Consider the following 18,301-nt stretch of genomic DNA (forward strand, 5'->3'; position numbering starts at 1 on the left):
GATCTCGTCAGGCGTCGCTGCAGGGGCCGACGCGTCAGTACTTCTATCAATGCTGCATGATCGTCTACTTTGGGCTTCTAAGAAGGATGTTCATAACTTGATGGCCGCTGTCAGACGAGAAAGGCTCAAACCCAAACCCTATGACCATATCACTGCGATAGGACCAGCTCAGTCTCCATCTAACTTATCTGACCCTCAGCTCACTCACCTATACTCAACTTCCAATATCAAAGAAACGATGATTGAATTCTCGCTCGACCTCCCGATCTGCAACACCTGCGGAGCGCAGTTCGGCACCACTTCACCTCCCAAAACGTGTCCCGTCTGCGACGACCCCAGACAATGGGTTCCGCCGTCAGGACAATCGTACACGACGCTCGGCGCGCTGCAGACGTCAGAGGAGAAGTACCATAATGTGATTGAGCCGGATAGCAACGATGCGGATTTATACTCAGTCTACACGGTCCCGCATTTCGCGATCGGGCAGCGCGCGGTGTTGATGGTGCGGGACGGGGGAAAGGCGAACGTGCTTTGGGACTGCATTTCGTATATCGACAGCGACACGGTGGACAAGATCACCGCGATGGGCGGTATCTCTGCGATTTTCATCTCTCACCCGCATTTCTACTCGTCGCATGTGGAGTGGGCGCGCGCGTTCGGGTGTAAAGTCTACATCTCGTCTTACGACAAGCAGTGGGTCATGCGTTCGAGCCCGGACGACCAGGTATTCTATGACGAGGACGTGGTGTCGGTTGAGGATCAGGCGAAGGCGGATAAGCTTACGATCGTGCGGGTGGGAGGGCATTTTCCTGGCAGTGCGGTGTGCTTGTGGAAGGAGACGCATTTGCTGGTTGCGGATTCGATCGGGATTGTGCTCAGCGGATTGGGGGAGAGAGAGCGGTTGCCAGGGACTATTACGTTTACATTTATGTGGAGTTATCCAAACATGGTGAGAGACTTTTCTTGCTTTTACATCACGAAGCTCGGCTAACAATTTCTAGATCCCGCTATCGCCGGACGCGGTATTCGACATATGGAAAGCATTGAAGCCGTTTAACTTTGAAATCATGCATGGCGGATGGGCAGATAAGGTCGTTAAGACGGACGTCAAGAAACGACTGCTGGAGAGCTGTAAAATTTTCGTGGAGAAGATGGGGTATACGCAGCATGCTGTGTTTGAGGAGGAGCTATAGCTGCTGTCTTGAAGCGTGAATAAAAGCCTGTTTGTATTCTCGAGATCGAATCGCAGAGTTCAAGAGATGGAGTAGGGAGCATATTTCCAATACCCCCAATGCTTAGATCCAAACACCCACGGCACCAACACCGCTCTCACAAACCACGGCAGCGGCGGGAACCCTTTATACTTTGGCGGCGTGTGACACCGCATATACACAAACGTCGTAAACGGGTCCGACTTTGTTTTCGAGTACTTGTTCAGTCTGGCGGTCATGTCGGTCAACTCTGCTTCGGAGAATGCTCGTAGGCGTTCAGGCGCGAGATCGGAGACTTCGTCGGCGAGGTGCTGGAAGATGATGTCTTTGTGCTCTAGTAGAATCTGTTGCAGTTCTTTGGCGTCAAAAGTCTCTGGATTACGCTGCATCGCGAGCGTGCGCTCGGCGAACTTGGTGCAGACAGAGTGGATGACTTTATGCTGCTCGACCTCGGCCGAGAAATCGAGCTTGGTCATCAAAAACGGGAACATGACCTCGTCCTCAGACTCGTGGTGGAAAAGCAGCGACGTTGCCCATGTACGAGCGTATCCGAGGAAGTTGCCGAGGTCGGCTAAGGGCGGGTCGGAGAGGTGGGTGAGGATGTTGTCGAAGCCGTGCTCGAAGGTGAGGTGGATCGCGCGCATTGCGAACTGGGGTTTTGCGTAGACGTCGTCTGGGATCGCCATTGTCGTGGATGCGGAGTCTGTCATGGTGAAGCAGAGAAGTAAGGTGGTCTACGAGAATAAGATCGAGGTCTACGGGCTTGACTTATATACAAATCACCTCAGGCCATATGCTGACGAGGTCAGGAGATTTCGGGGCCGGTGGAGTTTAGGGTTCTCCGTTATGCAGTGGACGAAGTTTAAACCTCGTCTGTTACTTTCACCTCGTGATTATTGGCGGAAGAAAATAGCATTGGTATTATTATCAAGCAAGGCATTAAACAAAACACCGACTCAGATTAGCAAACAGAAGAAGACACACTACTTGGAGTATCTGAACTCGCGGTTCTGGACATCCGTCAAGTCCATAAACTCGCGATCCTCCACCATCTCAAACTCCTCCGGCCGCGACTCGGCATCTCTGCGCTTGTTATCCCAGATCACGAGCTGTCTCAGCCCGACGCTCATAACCACCACGGCCGACATTGTGACAATCAGCGCGATCTTTGCCGGGTCGTATGCAGGCGCGTCGCCGTTCTTGAACATCTGCGGGCCGATGATGTTGCCGATGCAGAACGAGATGAGGATGATTGCGTTGCGAACCGCGCGCTTGGTGTAGCCGGCTGTGTTGGCGCCGGACCAGGAGTAGACGACTGGCAGCATCGCGGGGCAGAAGTTGAGCAGGTAGACGCCGAACAGGCGGCCGACTTTGTAGTTGTCGGCCAGGCCGAGGAGAAGGCCTGCGCCGAGCACGGAGGGGATCGTGATCAGACCCATGAAGAGGGCGCGTTCGCCGGAGAACGAGGCGGCGTAGGTGGCCACGAGGGTAGCGATGATCGACACCGCGCCCGAGGGCATCTGGATGATTGTCGTGCGCTCGTTGGAGTACCCGAACGTCTTGATGATGATTGACGAGAAGTTCGAGACCGCGCCGTTGTCGATCATGGCGAGCAGGGTGATGAAGAAAACAGGCCAGGTGTAGATGTCCTTGAACAGCAGCTCGCGCACTTGCTCCCACTTGAACGTCTTGTTTTCGACACCGGTCTTGTTTTCACGAACGTGCTCGATCGCAAGGACTTTTTCGCCGCGGGTTAGGAAGCTCGCGCCCATTGGGTTGTCGGGGAGGAGGAAGATCGTGGCGATGCCGACGACGACGGTGAGAAGGCCCTGGTTGTAGTAAGTTAGCTTTGATCAGAGAGTGAAGATAAAAAAGAGCGCACCATGAACAAGAAGAGAATCTGCCAGTTGTCGAGACGGGTAGAGTTGACGTGCTGGAAGCCGTAGGAGATAGCAGCGCCGATGATCTGAGCGACACCGATCTGCATGTACCAGAGACCGGTTCTGCGCTGCTGCTCGGGCTTGGTCCACCACATGCCGGTGATGAGGACAAGGGCGGGCGCGACGCAGGCCTCGAATATTCCAAGCAAGACACGGATGACCATCAAAGGCGCGTAAGTGCGGCACGCAGCGTGGCATGCGACGACGATACCCCAGAGCGTGACGTTGACGCCGAGGTATTTCCCGAGCGGGAAGCGCTGCATGAGGTAGGTCGTGATCGGCTCGGAGACGATGTAGCCGACGTAGAAGATGGTGCCGAGGTTGGAGTACTGCGCGTTTGTGAGGTTCTCTCTGATGCCCATGACGGCGGCGTAGTTGAGCAGGGTCTTGTCGAGGTACTGCAGGAAGTAGATGAACATGAGGAGCGGCATCAGCCGGAGATCGATTTTCCAGCGCAGACGCTTCTCGTCGATAGTCTCGACCTCGACGCCCGCGTCGCGGGCTTCGTGCAGGAACTGGTAAGCCATGTCGGCGTTGTTGACGGTGATGCCTTTTTCCGGGACGGCATCGTCAGCCGCGGCGGAGATTGTCTTTGTCTCTGAGATGTCGTTCATTGTCGGACTGCTGAGGGAGACGGAGGAGGGGCGGTTGGGAAGTGGAGACAGTAGAGCGACAGGAGAGGTGGCGCAGGCGGAATATATAGAGGAGCATTTTCTGCCGTCATGTCAGTTCATTTGATTGACATCGCGGCAGGCTTTCCGCAACCAGTATCTGGGCGTTGTCAATTGATCCTTGAAAGGTAATTAGGGTGCCCAGTGCGCAGATGACATGATTGTGTCCTTGTGTTTATCAGAGCAGCTGGGAGGAACGGACTTCCCAATCGAGTCGATATCGGTCGGATGCGCGAGCGAGGAAATAGATTTTCGGAAAAACGTCAGTTTCGATGCGAAGTTTGCTCTTATCGCCGGTCTTCGTCTGCCTCTGTTTTCTATTTTCTACACGCGCGCACACAGACACTGAACAGTTACCGAAGCCACCGCAGGCTAGCAAGCAGACACCCGGATGATTCACCAAGAACTCGTGAATATGACCGGATGCGACGACGCTGCACAGAAGAGGAAAAAGGCAAAAGACTGAGTCAGGTCTTATCGCAAAGTCAAATATGTCCGAAACGCAGTCTTATCTGGGCTCAATCCCGCCTTGACGTCTTTTATCTGTGCTGGTTTCCTAGTATGTATTCTTCATATTTTATAAATCAATATATAGCTTACATTACTATTATTATCACTTCTACCTCGTGATAGTATCCTCGCGAGATCCACGAAGCGGATAAACCACGAAACCACGGCGTCTGTGGCGCAACCGCGAGGCGGCGCCACTGTCTGCGTAGTCTGCGCACACAGACCACCGTCTCTTCTTTCATCCATCCCTTTGCTGGCCTGGCCTGTTTACCTGCCGATTGTCTCCTGGTGCTTGGCTGCTGGTCGGGTGCGCCGAGATACCGCTTTTGATGGCTACAGATGGTCCTTGCGCCTGACTGGTTTCTCTATGTACAGCGAGAGGCCCAGGTGTGCAGGAATTGCATGCGTACTGGCAAGCTTATTGATGTCCACCAGCAGCATTCAAAATACGTTCTGGGGCTAGAAGAGAGTATCTAGCATTTTGACAATTCATCTCTCGAAGTGGAAGTTAATTATACAAAGAGACACCGTATATTGAATTGAATTGAATCGAATTGAAGAATGGAATACAAAGGATGGCGCATTATCTCCGACGCCGATAATATGCACTATTCCAATTCCGGGGATATTACAGTTTAGAAAAGGAGAAAAACATGCGGAGCGGAGAGTTTAGTGTAGGCTTCCAATTCGTGCTTTGAGGAGGTGGTGGAGAGGTATTGTGCTGGGTGAGTAGAGAGAATTTGCTTTAGCTGCTTTGCTGTGCGGTAAGAACACCACGCTACAGAACCGTTGGCGAAACGACGAGAGAAGAAAGAGATTGATCGTGAAGAGGTGTAGTGTTCATGTATCTCACAGTCTATGGCAGAGAAGAGAGAACAGAGAACAGGGAGGAATATAGATAGCGATTACTCACAGTCAGATACAAGTTACTGGCTTCAACGGACTCCTACTCAGAGATGGCCACGTCCACAACTCCAAGTAGTGTGTCTGTCTGCTTGAGAAGTAATCAACCGTACACAATCAATAACTATACGATGTCAGCTTATAGAGGTAAATGAAGCGTAGTACGGGGGAGCACATGTGCGGTGTTAAATCTGTCAGGGAAGTAAAGTCTGTAGCGGTAACAGCGTAGCGTATTCCGCGCGTGGGATCTGAGACTGTGAGATCCGAGACAGTTTGAAGTAAGATTGTTGATTTTAATTGTCGGCAGATAGTAAATCAAAAACTAGAATACGGACAATCATGAACCATAGAAACAAGACGAGAAGAGAACGTTGAAGCAATGCGGGTATTTATTGAGCTTGGGACTTGGTTGGGAGCTTCCAGACCGACGTACGCTGGCAGAGAGTCAGAGACAGAACAGAAGACAGAGCAGTATCAAAAGAGCCGGCCGATATTCAAGAAAGTCATATAGTAGAAAACCAGCATACAATAAACACCCAGCACACTAAAATACAAGATAAAGATGCAGAATCAGTACACCTGCTAACTCTCGAGGTTGATTAATGTGGGGATTGGCGCGGCGTATGTATTCGAGATTAGATAGCGCTCTAATTTACTGGCGACTCATTCTGCCTCCGGATGACAATGCCCTGTTTCTTCATATAATCTGTCACTATTATCTCTTCTAATTGTTCAAAATAAACACCTCTCTACTTCCGCTTCAACAAGTATGGAATCTATAACGTGTTAAAGAATGAGACAACGCAGCGATAGGCGTACTTGGCCTCCGGCACACGCAAGATAAGCACCGCCGCACCAACCTTGAATGTCCAACTACTACTCCTCGACTCCCTTCTTCCTCACCACTCAATCCTACGGCGACGCACTGCGACAATCATGTCTCCCTGGACGTCTGCTGCGGGTGTCGACGACGACGATGACGTTATTCTGCCAGCTACCCAGCCAGGACCGCATTCGCGCTTCGCGGATACGATCAAGAATGGGAAGCTTGTGAGCGTGCAGGCCGATCCTGATTTCGATGTCGAGGAGGCCGAGTTTTTGGATTTGACCTTGCCTGAGCCTGATGTGGGATTTCGTCGTATGTATTCCATCTTGCAAGCTTTAGCTTTTCTTTAATCAGATTACTGACGCTTATTTTGTCTATAGCATGGCTGTCTGTCATTGGTGGACTTGCCGCCCAATTCAGTTCGTTTGGATACCTAAACATCGTCGGCGTCTTCTTAGCCTACTACAAGACCCACCAACTTGAGGATCTCTCACCAGCGACAATCTCGTGGATTGGGTCAGTCCAGTCCTTTGTGTTTTCCCTCTCCGGCATCGTCTGTGGCCGCGCATGCGACATGTACGGTCCCCGAGTCCTGACAATGATCGGCACGTTCGTCCTCCCCGCCGGGATCCTGCTGACCGCGTTCTGCACGCGGTGGATCGAGGTGCTGATTGCGCAGAGCGTGATTGCGCCGTTTGGCGGGGCGATGCTGTTTTATGGCACGACGGCGAGTATGTCGAGCTGGTTTGCGAAACGACGGGGTATGGCGTTTGGCATCGCGACTTCGGGGTCGAGTATCGGAGGCGTGATCTTGTCGTATATCTTTGACCGTCTCGCCACGCACAAGAGTTACAAGCGTGCGATTTTTGCTCTAGCAGCTATTGAGTTTTGTGTTGCGGCCGTGACCATCCCCACCTCGTCTTTGCGCATAAAGTCCGGCAACAACGCGCGCCGATCGTTTGATTTCCATCGCAACTTCATCCGCCCATTCGAGACTGAGCCCGTGTTTGCGCTTTTCACGCTCGCAATGACAGTTATCTACCTCGGCATCTTCGTGCCCTACGCCTTCATGGCCACTCACAGTCTCACGCTCGGCGTGCCGCTCGACCGCGCGATGCACGTCGTCACCGCCATGAACGCAGGCTCGTTCTTCGGCCGTATCGCAGCAGGAAGTATAGCCGACATCCGCGCGCACTCGCGCAGGTGGCAATTCCTGACCTTTGTAGGCGTCACCAGCTGCGCCGCGCTCGCGTGCTTCCCGCTCTGGTTCATGAGCACGACAGAGTACTCCGTCGTGTTCACCGCGGCGATCTACGGCGCCGCCAGCGGCGGCATCCTCGCGCTGTATCCGGCGGCCATCGCGCGCATCTCGCCGTTGCAGGAAATTGGCTCGCGCGTGGGCGCCGTGAGCTCGGTTATGGCGTTTGGATCGCTTGTGGCGTTGCCGGTGGCAGGGACGATTATGGGGAAGTCTTCTGGCGGGGAGGATTTTGGCGGGTTGCAGATTTATGCGGGGACGGTGTTGGCGGGGGGTGCGTTTGTTGCGTATTTGGCGAGTAAGAGGGTTGATGAGGGGAATATTAGGCTTGAGGATGACAGTTGATGATGATGATAAATCTATGTTTAAAGTCCGTTGCAACAAGTAGGCTAGGACAGTTGATTGATGTATCTTATCAGGGAGTTTTGCGTTTTGTCTATTTTTTTTCTTCCTGTATAAACTGATATGACTTGATGATCAATATATTGATAAACTGCTAAACCAGCACTCCAGATCAAAACACCTTGTACCCACCAACCTAATTCCAGCAATTAAAGAAAGAAAGAATCACCATGACTGATTCAAAGCAAAACTATAACCACAATACAAAAACTTGATAAAAAATAATAAACAGAAGTAGTTTAGTTGAGGACGTCATCAATAGTCCAAACCTGACCATTCCCGACTCTCTCCATCTTGACAACGTTCGCGGCCTTCTTATCACTGTGGACCGTAACCTTATCGCCCGCAATCTCGTACCAGAGATCGCTGAGGCCGCTGCCGCACTTGGACTTGTGGCCCGGCTGCTGGAAGCTGTAGCCAAATACAACATGGCTGAGCACGAACTTCTCAATGTTCTCGAGCGCCCGTCGCTCGTCGCCGTGAGGGCCGGCGTTGGGCGAGATCGGATCGGCGTCGGGCGCATCCTCCCACGGCTTACGCGGAAGATTCTGCATGACGCCGTTGGTAGGCGCAAGAACTAAGGTGTCGAGCGCGGGGTCTTGTAGTCGGTACATGAGGTTCTCGGTCTGACGGGTGAGACCGGCGAAGATGCTGATATCGCGGTTGACGCCCATGGCGTCGGTGAGCAGCAACTGCACGCCGTGGCCCTCCGAGTGCACTTCCTCCTCCGGCATCTCGCCGTAGAGAACGTGCTGCTGCTTCTTCGTCGCGAGCTGTTTCTGATCGAGCACACGCTCGGCGCGGGCGGCCTGTGCCTTGGCCTCGAGCGCAGAGCTTTTGTAGAACGGCTTGAGGGCGTCGGGGTCGTTGGCCTGTGGGAGGTAGACGTCTGAGCGCAGGTTTCCAACAAGAAGCTGAGCTGAAGCGGCGGCAGTAATGGCCGAGACGGTGAACAGTGTGGAGAACTTCATTGTGTGTGAAGTATAAGTCTGATATGATAAACGTATCTGCGCTGATGGTGGTGAAGCAAGCAAAAAGCGGCGAGCGGCCAGCGTTGCGTCAGCAGCGGGTCTCGTAGTACAATGAGGGTACGGGTTCAGGGTAGGGTTTGTGTGCCGGGTAATCAGCCACCGGCGGATACTCGAGATTTAAGGTTTTTTATTAGGTCGCGAGGCGATTGCCAGGATCCACACAATCCACCGCGATATCGTCGACATTGTCTGCCTGTTCCTCCTTCCGTTCTTATTTCGCGTCTTGTTTTGGGAATGAACAGTTTTGTACAGTAACTGCGCTTCTTGCAGCGCGTGCAGTGTGTCAATCAGCGGCTTTACAGGTCCCCGTCGTCTCAGTGTCTGTGTGTATGCCTCTTGCTTCTATCTCCGGTCGCGCGTCTCGTGCCCCAGCCCGACCGTCTTCTTCTCGCCTCGTTCTGACCCTCGTTCTCGCTCAGCTCAAGCTGGATAGACTGCGCCGATGGCAGCTAATCGACAGCAGCCGGACTTTGGCCGGCTCTATGCGCAGGATGGCAACCCGCCTCCGCAGTCCCAACCGCATCCGTATCAACAGCCTCAGCAGCAGGAATCGCAGGTCGGCGGATACGCCTACTCTGGCTACTACCCGCAGCAGGGAATGTACCAAGATCCCTCGTTCGGACAACAGCAACAGCAAGAACATCAACATCCACAGCAGCAGCAGCAGCAGCATTTCTCAAACGTGATGCCGCCGCGCTCGCAGCCTCCACAGCAACCTGACGATCAAGCTGCGTTCGAGCGCGATCTCGAGAACCTTGCCTCGTCGACTTTAGGCCTCGATCCCGCTTCTAGTAACCATGGAGGTACCGGCTCAGACGATCTTCCGGCAGATCATAACCTTTGGGCGCAGTTCCTCGACTCCCAGGCCGGTCCCACTTTCGACTGGGATTCAACCGCCCAGGCGAGACCGCCGTCGCAAGGTGCTCCTCCGAATCAACCACCTCCACCGGTTCAACCTCAGTCTCGGTCACAGCAAGCTGCTTCTCACCCCCCTCCTCACCAACAGCATCAGCAGCAACAACATCCAGAGAACCAGAATTTCGACTACCAGGGAACCGACATGGCGTTTTCGCACTCAAATGGCGGATTCGATATGTTTGCACCCCAGCAGTTCAGTTCTGCTCCTACTCAGGCCGCGCAGCGGCCGCATCAACCTCATTTGCAGCAACAGCAACAAATGCATATGATCCCGCAGCAGCAGATGCCGCAGGACCAACACCAAGGTCTTCCATCGAGGTCGGAATCGGCGCCGGCGCGTGAAATGCAGTACATGGAATCCTCTGGGCCAATGCAAATGCAGCAATCCCAACCTTCTCATCAACAGCCGCAGCATTCGCCGCAACAGTTCTACGCTCCTCAACCCCAGCCTGCACCTCCACAGCAGCAATACTACCCGCAAGAAACCTACAACCCCAACCAGGCACCTATGCATCCTCATCAGCAGCAACAGCAGCAGCAGCCACCGCAGCCACCGCAGCGAGTAGGAAGCGCCGCAAGCATGCATTCGACTCCCAACGTATCGACGGCGGTGAACCCTGCGCACATGGGCCTATACTCTCCGTCGATAGCGCATCAGCATTCGCAAAGCTCGCACAATACTCCTCAGCTTACTCCCAAAACGACGCCGAAACTGACGCACACGTCGTCTTTACCACCGAATCTCAACTCTGCTCATGCCGTCGACTTTAGTTTGCAGCAGCAGCAGCAGGCTGCAACGACCGCCCCGCTCTCGGCTCCTGTGCATATCCAGCCAGCTCCCAAGCCTAAGCTGAATCGGAGATCTACAGCTAAGCGCGAGCAAACCCAGTTTGCGTCTCCGTCTAACGGGAGTGCTACCTCGAGTCCGTCGACCCAGATGAACCAGCAGTCTCAGGTAATGCAGAATCAGCAGTCTCAGCAAAATGTCGTGGGCAACTTCCAGAATGATAACTTTGTGCAGCCACCGATGCCTCATATGTCTCCTGTGCTAACCGAGCCACCTCGGAAGCGCGCGAAGAGCAACGTGCCTGCTCAGAGCCAATTTATCCAGTCGGTACCACCGCAGCAGCAGCAGCAGCCTCAGCAACAGTATCAACAGGAGCAGCAGCAACACACAATGTCCAACTCGCCACGGATGAATTTCAACTTTGCATTAAACACTGGTGCAGGTTCAACACCTAGCAGTGCATCATCCTCGCCTGTGATCATGCCAGGAATGATTCCGCGACGGTCGTCGAAGGTTTCGATGGCGAAGAAGAGTAATGGCAACGCTAACTCGCCTGCGATTGTGCTGCCGAATAATCTACCGCCTCCGCCTGATTTAGCTACGCAGTCTGCGCCGATTAGTGCTGCGAATTCATATAACGCGTCGAGGACTGTGTCCACGGGTCCAAAGATTGAGCCTGGTACAGAAAAGAAGGACGAGCGAAAAGGTAATTGTTCTTCTGTCTTTACTATTGTTGATTGGTCTAACATACTGCAGACGTGACATTCCCGACAAAACTTCCTGAGCTGGCTGGGAAAAGTAACGATGAGATACTAAAGGCCATGCTCGCTGAAAGTGATTACGTCGATCCTCCCATGACACGGAGCGAGTACATTGCTTCTCTTGGTATCCTGCCTGAGCTCGTAACCTCGGTGCCCTACAATCGTCTCGAGTACTATGCCAAGTCCTCGATTCCAAACAACAAGCCACCCGAGGAGTTCGCCAGAGATGGTATAGCTGCTGCGATTGCGTCTAGACTTCCGCCGTTTGCTTTACATCCGATCGAGTATAATGTTCTGAAAGACGGCGTCAACCACCTGCACGTGACGACTTACCTGAATATCCGAAACGCCATTCTTCAGCTATGGCGCATGAATCATCATGTGTCAGTCACGCGCACTGAGGCCGCTGGCTGTGCTCGAGATCCTCGGTTTTTCGGACTTGCAGAGGCTGCGTTCGAGATTTTGGTTCGACATGGTTACATCAACTTTGGTGTGATTGACATTCCCCGCTGTCGGAATAATTTTCCGTATCCGTTGCCCATTCCTGAAGTTAGACGACCTCGACTGAGGATATTGGTGTTGGGCGCGGGTGTGGCTGGTCTTGGATGTGCGAGACAGCTAGATGGACTTTTCAAGCAGTACGACGACTTCCTTACTGGATATGAGGACGCACCTGAGATTATAGTGTTGGAAGGACGCCAGCGGTTGGGTGGTCGTGTTTACAGTGCCCCGTTGAAAAAGGATCCGGGTGATGAGCGCATCCACAAGGTCGATCTTGGTGGCCAGATCGTGACCGGTTTCGGCAACGGGAATCCAATGAGCGTGATTATCCGCAAACAGCTTGGAATTGCATGCCACGAACTCAAAGACGCCGGCGAGCTTTTCGACGAGGTCCCTGGTGGGCCGGTGTCTGCCTCGCTTGATCGGAGAGCGGAGAGGCTGTTTAACGACATGCTTGATCGGGTGTCTGTCTACCGAGCGAAACCGATCCCACAGCATACAGTCGAAGGTGATGTTTCACTGATCACTGCTGGGAAGGATCCGGTCGGCGACGGCGGGCGCACGATTGCGCGAATGGAAGCGAACGCGGTAGAGCTGCCGCCGCTCGAGCATCCGTTGTCGGATTCTTCATCGCTCTCGAATACGCCTACGGCTTCTACTATGCAGTCATCAGCTACATCTGCAGGTGGCGCTTCAGGTGAGGATCATTGGGCGGCGGGCAAGTCAGGATATGGCAAGTCGGTTGCGGGGCAGACGCCACTTCGAAATAAGCTCGAAGATCTGGGCTTTGTTGTTAACAAGGGTGGCAATACCGACTGCCAGTCCGCTACTGAGCCATTACCCAAGGACAATTCACCAAGCCTGGGCGCTACTCTTGATGGACAGCTGGAGCTTGTGCGGAGGTTGACTGATTTGACCGATCAAGACCTGCGATTGTTGAACTGGCACTATGCTAACCTGGAATATGCGAATGCTACCGCTGTTCACAATCTCTCGCTTGGATCTTGGGATCAAGATGACGGTAATGAGTTTTCTGGAAAACACACAATGGTCAAGGATGGTGGATACATGCAAGTGCCGCGAGCGCTGTATCTGTACCCGTCTAAACTCGATGTGCGGTTCAGAAACATAGTCAGCGAGGTCGCGTACGATACCACAGCCGGTGACGAGAGCCGCAAGAAGTACACAGTGACACTAGCAAGCGGCGAGAGAATCTCAGCCGACCGAGTCGTGTGCACGGCTCCTCTTGGTGTGCTGAAAGCTGGTTCGATCGCGTTCAAGCCCGAGCTTCCGGTGCATAAGCTGAAGAGTATTCAGAACCTGGGGTTCGGGGTGTTGAACAAAGTTGTTTTGGTGTACGACCACTGCTTTTGGGACACGGAGAGCGACTTGATTGGCGTGGCGCGTGATCGAAACTCGGGAGATCCGTTGGATCAGAATAGTTATGTTGCGTCGAGAGGGCGTTTCTACATGTTTTGGAATTGCTTGAAGGTTGTTGGGAAGCCTTGTTTGGGTAAGTTTCTCTTTTGCTTTGTCTTTATTTTGTTTTGCGGAGGTTGACTGAGACTGTCAAGTCGCTTTGATGGCTGGATCGGCATCGTATGAGACCTCGCTTCAGTCTGAGGAAGTCGTCCTACGCGACGCGCATCACGTTCTGTCGCGCATGTACCCCACGACCGTTATCCCGCATCCAACCGAGACGATCATCACGCACTGGCACATGGACCCGATGAGTCTAGGATCATACTCCTTCGTCGGTCCGAACGCGACTGGTAAGGACTACGATAACCTCGCCGAGCCCACGTGCGACGACACACTCTTCTTCGCAGGCGAGGCCACCTCGCGCACGCACCCTGCCACCGTGCACGGTGCTTACTTGTCCGGCTTGCGCGCGGCAGAAGAAGTCTTTCGCAGTATCGCGGGCGGGATCACGCTCGCGAGTCCGCTCGTCAAGCCACGGCCGAAGCCAAACCTGCCGCTGCAGACCGAGACCGTGACCTTTCCGCCGCCGCCAAAGAGCGCGTACGTCGGCGACACGCCGCCGCCGGTTCCGAAACCGGTGGTGTTGCCGCAGATTCCTCTTGAAGAACTTTTGCTTGCCGAGCAGCGCGCAGAGAATAGCGCGGGCTCCGCGGCGGCGTCAGGAATGGGGCCGGGGCGAAAGCGTAAACCCGGTGCTGGGCGTCCGCGTGCAAAGACGAGCAATATCGGCGGCGCGATGTCTGCGGTGCCGTCTGGGACTCCGGATGCGAATTACAAGATTTCCGGAGCGGCTTACAACCCGTCTGATGCGGGATCAGGACCGTCATCGCAATATCCTCCGCTGCATCAGTTGACGCGGCAGGAAGGAATGCAGCACCTTGCTCGATCGCGACAGCTTCGCGACGCACGAATTGCAAAACACAACACGGAGTGCACGCGCGCGCTGTCTCGCGCGATCGGCCACGAAGAGCCGTTGAAGCCTGAGAAGATGCAGTTGAACCCGTTCATCATTTTCCAAAAAGTGCAATGGGAAAACGTGCGTGCGGAGGCCGACAACAAACGCCGTGCCGCGCTCGGCGATCCGATCGCGAAGGCGACGATGGCCGACATCCGCGGTCTGCTAAGTCAGCGATGGCGGAACCTGAGCGAAGAAGAAAAGAAGCCGATAATCGAAGAAACAAACCGGAACCGGCTCGAGAACGAGCGCCGGATGAAGGAGTACAAGGAGCGTCTTGCGGCGTACGAGCTCAAGGCGAAGAACTTCAAGGAGGAGTGGTTGAAGAATAACGTCTCAGAGCCGGACGAGGAGGAGAAGCGCGAGATGGAGCTGGCAAAGTCTGCGGGGGTTATTTGAAAAGCCTTGATGGGATGAGCTCAGTGGTGATTGCATCAGTATATCTAACTTTTATTTTTGTGAATTATTATTACTATCTTCTTTTTGATTTTTGATTTTTGTTCTTGGTCATGACAACGTACTATTTCCTTATTTCAAAGCATTGGTCGATTTGTTTCCTGTGTGCTTTATCGTGTTTTTTTTTTGTGTCTGAGAATCATCGGTTTCTTTTCCTCGTGTTTGTATTATTTCATATTTTAGGGCCGCGCTCTATTATTCCTGTGATTCTAGAGCCTACTTTTGTGATCGTTTCTTACCACAATTGTATTTGTATTGTATACTTATTTGGTAAACTAGTCTTTAGTATATATTCATCATTCTTTGGTAACAAGTCTCGAGTAGGAGAGTTGGGAGAGTTCAGGCGTGATTAGAGTTCGTTGTGCTCACGCGCGTCCTTTATAAACATCACAAACAAACCTCCCGACACGCGTGCTTCCTCATCTCTCTCTCAGACCAAGATAACATCACAGCGCAAAAATGTCCACCCAGTCCGGCACCCAGCGCAGCTCAGCTACAGCAAGCGAAGGAAATGCGTATTATCCCATCACCCAGATCTATAAGTCTCCCCATTCACTCACCACTTGCAACCACAGCTTAAGCTAACTCTTCCGCGAAATATACTAGCCCGCCTAAAACCCGAACTCGAAACCCTGACGCTGCGATACGAGACGGTGCGGGAACAGGCTGCGGAAACGGTCGTGCCGGTTACGGTGCAGGTCCAGGAGTTTGTCGCGGAGGTGGAGAAGGGGATTATGATTGAGGAGCAGCAGATGCGGCAGGCGTGAGGGAGTGTGGGATGTTATATTATTATGATGTTGTGGTTGGGGGTGTTGGGGCGATGCGTTGGTTGGAGGTGTGCGGAGATTCTCGGGGGCTGGTCGTTTCTGAGAGCAAGCATCTGATTTCATCTTCTCCGCTTGACAATCTCTCCACTGGCTGTTTGAACAACAAAGTCCAGATACGCATATCAAGCATACAGCGAAGAGAGATTCAGCCATCAATATCTCCAGCTCTGAAGTCCAGAGACCGAATCCGGCCCCCTCAACGAGTTCGACTACAAAATAGTTGGTCCGCTAATGGACACTCAGCGACACTGCCTTAGTCTTGTCAGTCGTGTCGATGCAACCACGTCACGATCAAGCAGCAAAATGTACAAAACTAATGATCTATTTATGATAAAATGTATATATTAACCTTCTAAATACCTTTAAAGATATATATGCCCCCGAAATCCAGGTACTTTTCACTTCTGCACACCACTAATTACCAACCTATGATCCCGTAAAACAACACAACAGAATAAATAAAAGTGAAAAAAAACTTTTTGGAGCACGCTGGAATAACACCGAACAATGAATGAGCTGTAAACAAAATAATAAAAACTCCGGCACACAGTAAACAAAACATTATGAATGTGGTAAATGCAGGGTTCGTATTGTACGAATGGTCAGGAAGACACGGTTAATTGTCTTCGTCGTCGTCGTCTTCTTCGGCTTCGCTTGCGCTCTCGCCGTCGTCTTCGTCTTCTTCGTCTTCTTCGTCGTCGTCTTCATCATCATCATCGTCGTCGTCGTCATCTTCATCTTCCTCATCGTCATCGTCAGAGGACATATCTTCGCCCGCGACTTCGCCCCACGTGATATAATCGCCCTTGATCAACCGTCCAGTCTTCTTCAGCATGAGTGGATCGAACGGGAAATACCCCTCCAACTGCTTCATCTCCGACTTTTTCGCACCCGAGATCTCTCCCGACGCCGAGGCTTGATCGTTCGAAGACACGATGACCTCGTACTTTCCCTCCGCGGTCGGCGACAACGTATGCGTTCGGCGGTCGCGCTTGTTCTGCTCGATGATCGAGAAGCAGTACGCTGCGCCTTCGCGCTGAGCGACTTTAGCAAATGTCATGACAACGTGCTTGTTGCACCATTTCAGGGGGTTGAACCGCGTGTTTACGATCCGCTGCAGAAGCTGCGGGATCTTGCTGATCCACTCGCTCGCGTTGCCGTCTTCGACCGTCGCCATGTCGTCGTCGGCGTTATACTCCTCCGCCCGGAGCTCGACGTACCGGAAGCAAAAGATGTAGAAAAACCCTTGCACGACGGAGTAGAACATAGTAAAGCGCGCCATGTCGACAGACGCTCGCGTGCCTGACTCTGCCATGCTGTCAGACGCGCTGGGCACTTCGAGTTCGCGCTCGTCGATATAGCGCGCGATCCAAGCAGACAGAATAGAGACGACAAAGTACAGCTGCGAGCGGGACACGGACCGGCTCCGCGCAACATATGACGCAAGGTATTGCATGGCCATCTGTCGCTGGGAAACGGGACGGACAGGGTCCAAAGCCAGCTCGATCAGCAGAGCTAGGTACGCTTCGGTGCATTCAGTCGCGCACTGAGTGACTGAGAAAAACAGGTATTGGATTGCGTGGGTGCGGTGGGTGGGGAGCAAGTAGGTGGTGAAGTGAGAAAGCAGGGTTGAGTAAAGTGCAAGAGAGTCGGCTGGATCCGAATTCGGATCATCAAATGAGCTCTGTAGTTCAGAGATGAGGAATGAAATCAAAGCATCGAGCTTATTCGACATAGCCTTGACGTTGGTGGGGTCCATATCAGCTTCTGGAGTGGCAATCTGGTTTGACAAAATGACGTCGTCTTCCTTATATTCGTCCTCAACAGGTTTCTTGGCCTTCACTGCAGCCGAAGCCGAGGCTGACCAGATCGACGGTTCTTCAACGTTATCATCGGCATCATCGTCATCGTCTTCTTCCTCTAAATCTCCGAGCTTGTTTTCCATATCAACATCGAGCTCGACGGCACGTTCGAGAATGACGCCCCACACTGCGCCGCGTAACTCCGGCACGTACTCCGTCACCTTGAGGATATTCGACACGTAGCAGAGGAGCATTGCCGAGTCGTCGTATTTGAACGGAAACATCTTGACGATAGCGTTTTGTAGAACAGATGCAGAGGTCGGCACGAGATTGACCAACACTCTGAGCAGCGAGTGCCACCGTTCGCCGGCGCCCTCCGATGCAGTGCTGAATTCGCCAACGACACGGGTAGCTACTTCAGAGTACCACTTCGGCATGCTCGACACCAGGATCCCCACGAATCGACCATGAGCACTGATCAAAGCTCTAAAGGACTGCCTCTGTGTGGCAGGGACGCTGGAGATATCGGCGTCGAGACCTTGCAGGTTAACGATCTCGCGAATGAGTCCGACGCAATGCTTTGACGACAGATGATCCATCTGGGGAATCAGAGCCGATATTATGTGCACCATCTGGCCTGCCGAGAGACTTGCCGGGGTGAAGAGCGGCACTGCGAAATCGGCTGCGATTGAGTTGATCAGGCTTGCGTTTCCCTGCGCAAAGACTTGTTAGCTCATTCGGTTTGTTTGTACAGTGTCCAAAAAAACAGAAGTGAGACATACTCTCTGCAGCTCGTTGATTGCATTCGTGACAAAAGCGTGATGCATCCTCCTTGCAATTGCCTCCTCCTGCTCGGTAGGCATAGCGCGCGTGCTACTACTGCTGCTTCCGTCGCAGTTTTCAGCAACGAGAGCATCAGCATTCAGCGCGCGCTTCTTACTCCGATGTCTTTGATCATTGAACCCAAGTCCGTCTTCGTCTGACTCGGACGACGAAGGAGTCATCGACAGTGTTTGAAAATGTTTTCGTTTTCTTAAGGTCTCGTGTGATTGTGACGAGC

General features: G+C 52.9%; 9 protein-coding genes across 9 annotated transcripts; 3 read left to right on the forward strand and 6 right to left on the reverse strand.

Moving 5' to 3' along the window:
* Positions 1–238: 238 nt before the first annotated feature.
* BZA70DRAFT_289617 (metallo-beta-lactamase) lies at positions 239–1,193 on the forward strand (the record flags this gene model as incomplete). Its single annotated transcript, XM_064914130.1, has 2 exons — positions 239–949; positions 1,002–1,193. 2 exons carry the CDS (start codon positions 239–241, stop codon positions 1,191–1,193), a joined length of 903 nt encoding a protein of 300 aa, XP_064767999.1.
* On the reverse strand, positions 927–2,108 carry BZA70DRAFT_278768 (uncharacterized protein). The gene has a single exon (XM_064912654.1). It carries the CDS (start codon positions 1,919–1,921, stop codon positions 1,253–1,255), a length of 669 nt encoding a protein of 222 aa, XP_064768000.1. The 5' UTR covers positions 1,922–2,108; the 3' UTR covers positions 927–1,252.
* BZA70DRAFT_167262 (major facilitator superfamily domain-containing protein) lies at positions 2,105–3,907 on the reverse strand. The gene is made up of 2 exons (XM_064909842.1): positions 3,094–3,907; positions 2,105–3,040 (listed from the first exon to the last, which is right to left on the reverse strand). Exons 1-2 carry the CDS (start codon positions 3,763–3,765, stop codon positions 2,195–2,197), a joined length of 1,518 nt encoding a protein of 505 aa, XP_064768001.1. The 5' UTR covers positions 3,766–3,907; the 3' UTR covers positions 2,105–2,194.
* A 1,786-nt stretch (positions 3,908–5,693) lies between these two features.
* On the forward strand, positions 5,694–7,825 carry BZA70DRAFT_278771 (major facilitator superfamily domain-containing protein). The gene is made up of 2 exons (XM_064912655.1): positions 5,694–6,373; positions 6,442–7,825. Exons 1-2 carry the CDS (start codon positions 6,172–6,174, stop codon positions 7,662–7,664), a joined length of 1,425 nt encoding a protein of 474 aa, XP_064768002.1. The 5' UTR covers positions 5,694–6,171; the 3' UTR covers positions 7,665–7,825.
* BZA70DRAFT_278772 (uncharacterized protein) lies at positions 7,826–8,909 on the reverse strand. Its single transcript, XM_064912656.1, has one exon. It carries the CDS (start codon positions 8,690–8,692, stop codon positions 7,961–7,963), a length of 732 nt encoding a protein of 243 aa, XP_064768003.1. The 5' UTR covers positions 8,693–8,909; the 3' UTR covers positions 7,826–7,960.
* On the reverse strand, positions 8,910–9,400 carry BZA70DRAFT_278774 (uncharacterized protein). The gene is made up of 2 exons (XM_064912657.1): positions 9,172–9,400; positions 8,910–9,079 (listed from the first exon to the last, which is right to left on the reverse strand). Exons 1-2 carry the CDS (start codon positions 9,393–9,395, stop codon positions 9,067–9,069), a joined length of 237 nt encoding a protein of 78 aa, XP_064768004.1. The 5' UTR covers positions 9,396–9,400; the 3' UTR covers positions 8,910–9,066.
* A 1,911-nt stretch (positions 9,401–11,311) lies between these two features.
* BZA70DRAFT_238679 (flavin-containing amine oxidoreductase-domain containing protein) lies at positions 11,312–14,555 on the forward strand (the record flags this gene model as incomplete). The annotated part of the gene is made up of 4 exons (XM_064910456.1): positions 11,312–12,307; positions 12,566–13,252; positions 13,326–13,766; positions 14,064–14,555. The coding sequence occupies 4 exons, from the start codon at positions 11,312–11,314 to the stop codon at positions 14,553–14,555; spliced, it is 2,616 nt and encodes an 871-aa protein (XP_064768005.1).
* Positions 14,556–15,094: 539 nt separating this feature from the next.
* BZA70DRAFT_167365 (uncharacterized protein) lies at positions 15,095–15,824 on the reverse strand. Its single transcript, XM_064909843.1, has one exon. It carries the CDS (start codon positions 15,590–15,592, stop codon positions 15,224–15,226), a length of 369 nt encoding a protein of 122 aa, XP_064768006.1. The 5' UTR covers positions 15,593–15,824; the 3' UTR covers positions 15,095–15,223.
* A 231-nt stretch (positions 15,825–16,055) lies between these two features.
* On the reverse strand, positions 16,056–18,245 carry BZA70DRAFT_289623 (RNA polymerase I-specific transcription initiation factor RRN3; the record flags this gene model as incomplete). Its single annotated transcript, XM_064914131.1, has 2 exons — positions 16,056–17,954; positions 18,024–18,245. The coding sequence occupies 2 exons, from the start codon at positions 18,243–18,245 to the stop codon at positions 16,056–16,058; spliced, it is 2,121 nt and encodes a 706-aa protein (XP_064768007.1).
* Between the last annotated feature and the right edge of the window lie 56 nt (positions 18,246–18,301).

This window comes from Myxozyma melibiosi (assembly GCF_037950935.1).
Source record: "Myxozyma melibiosi strain Phaff 52-87 chromosome Unknown BZA70scaffold_6, whole genome shotgun sequence".
NCBI classification, from domain to species: domain Eukaryota; kingdom Fungi; phylum Ascomycota; class Lipomycetes; order Lipomycetales; family Lipomycetaceae; genus Myxozyma; species Myxozyma melibiosi.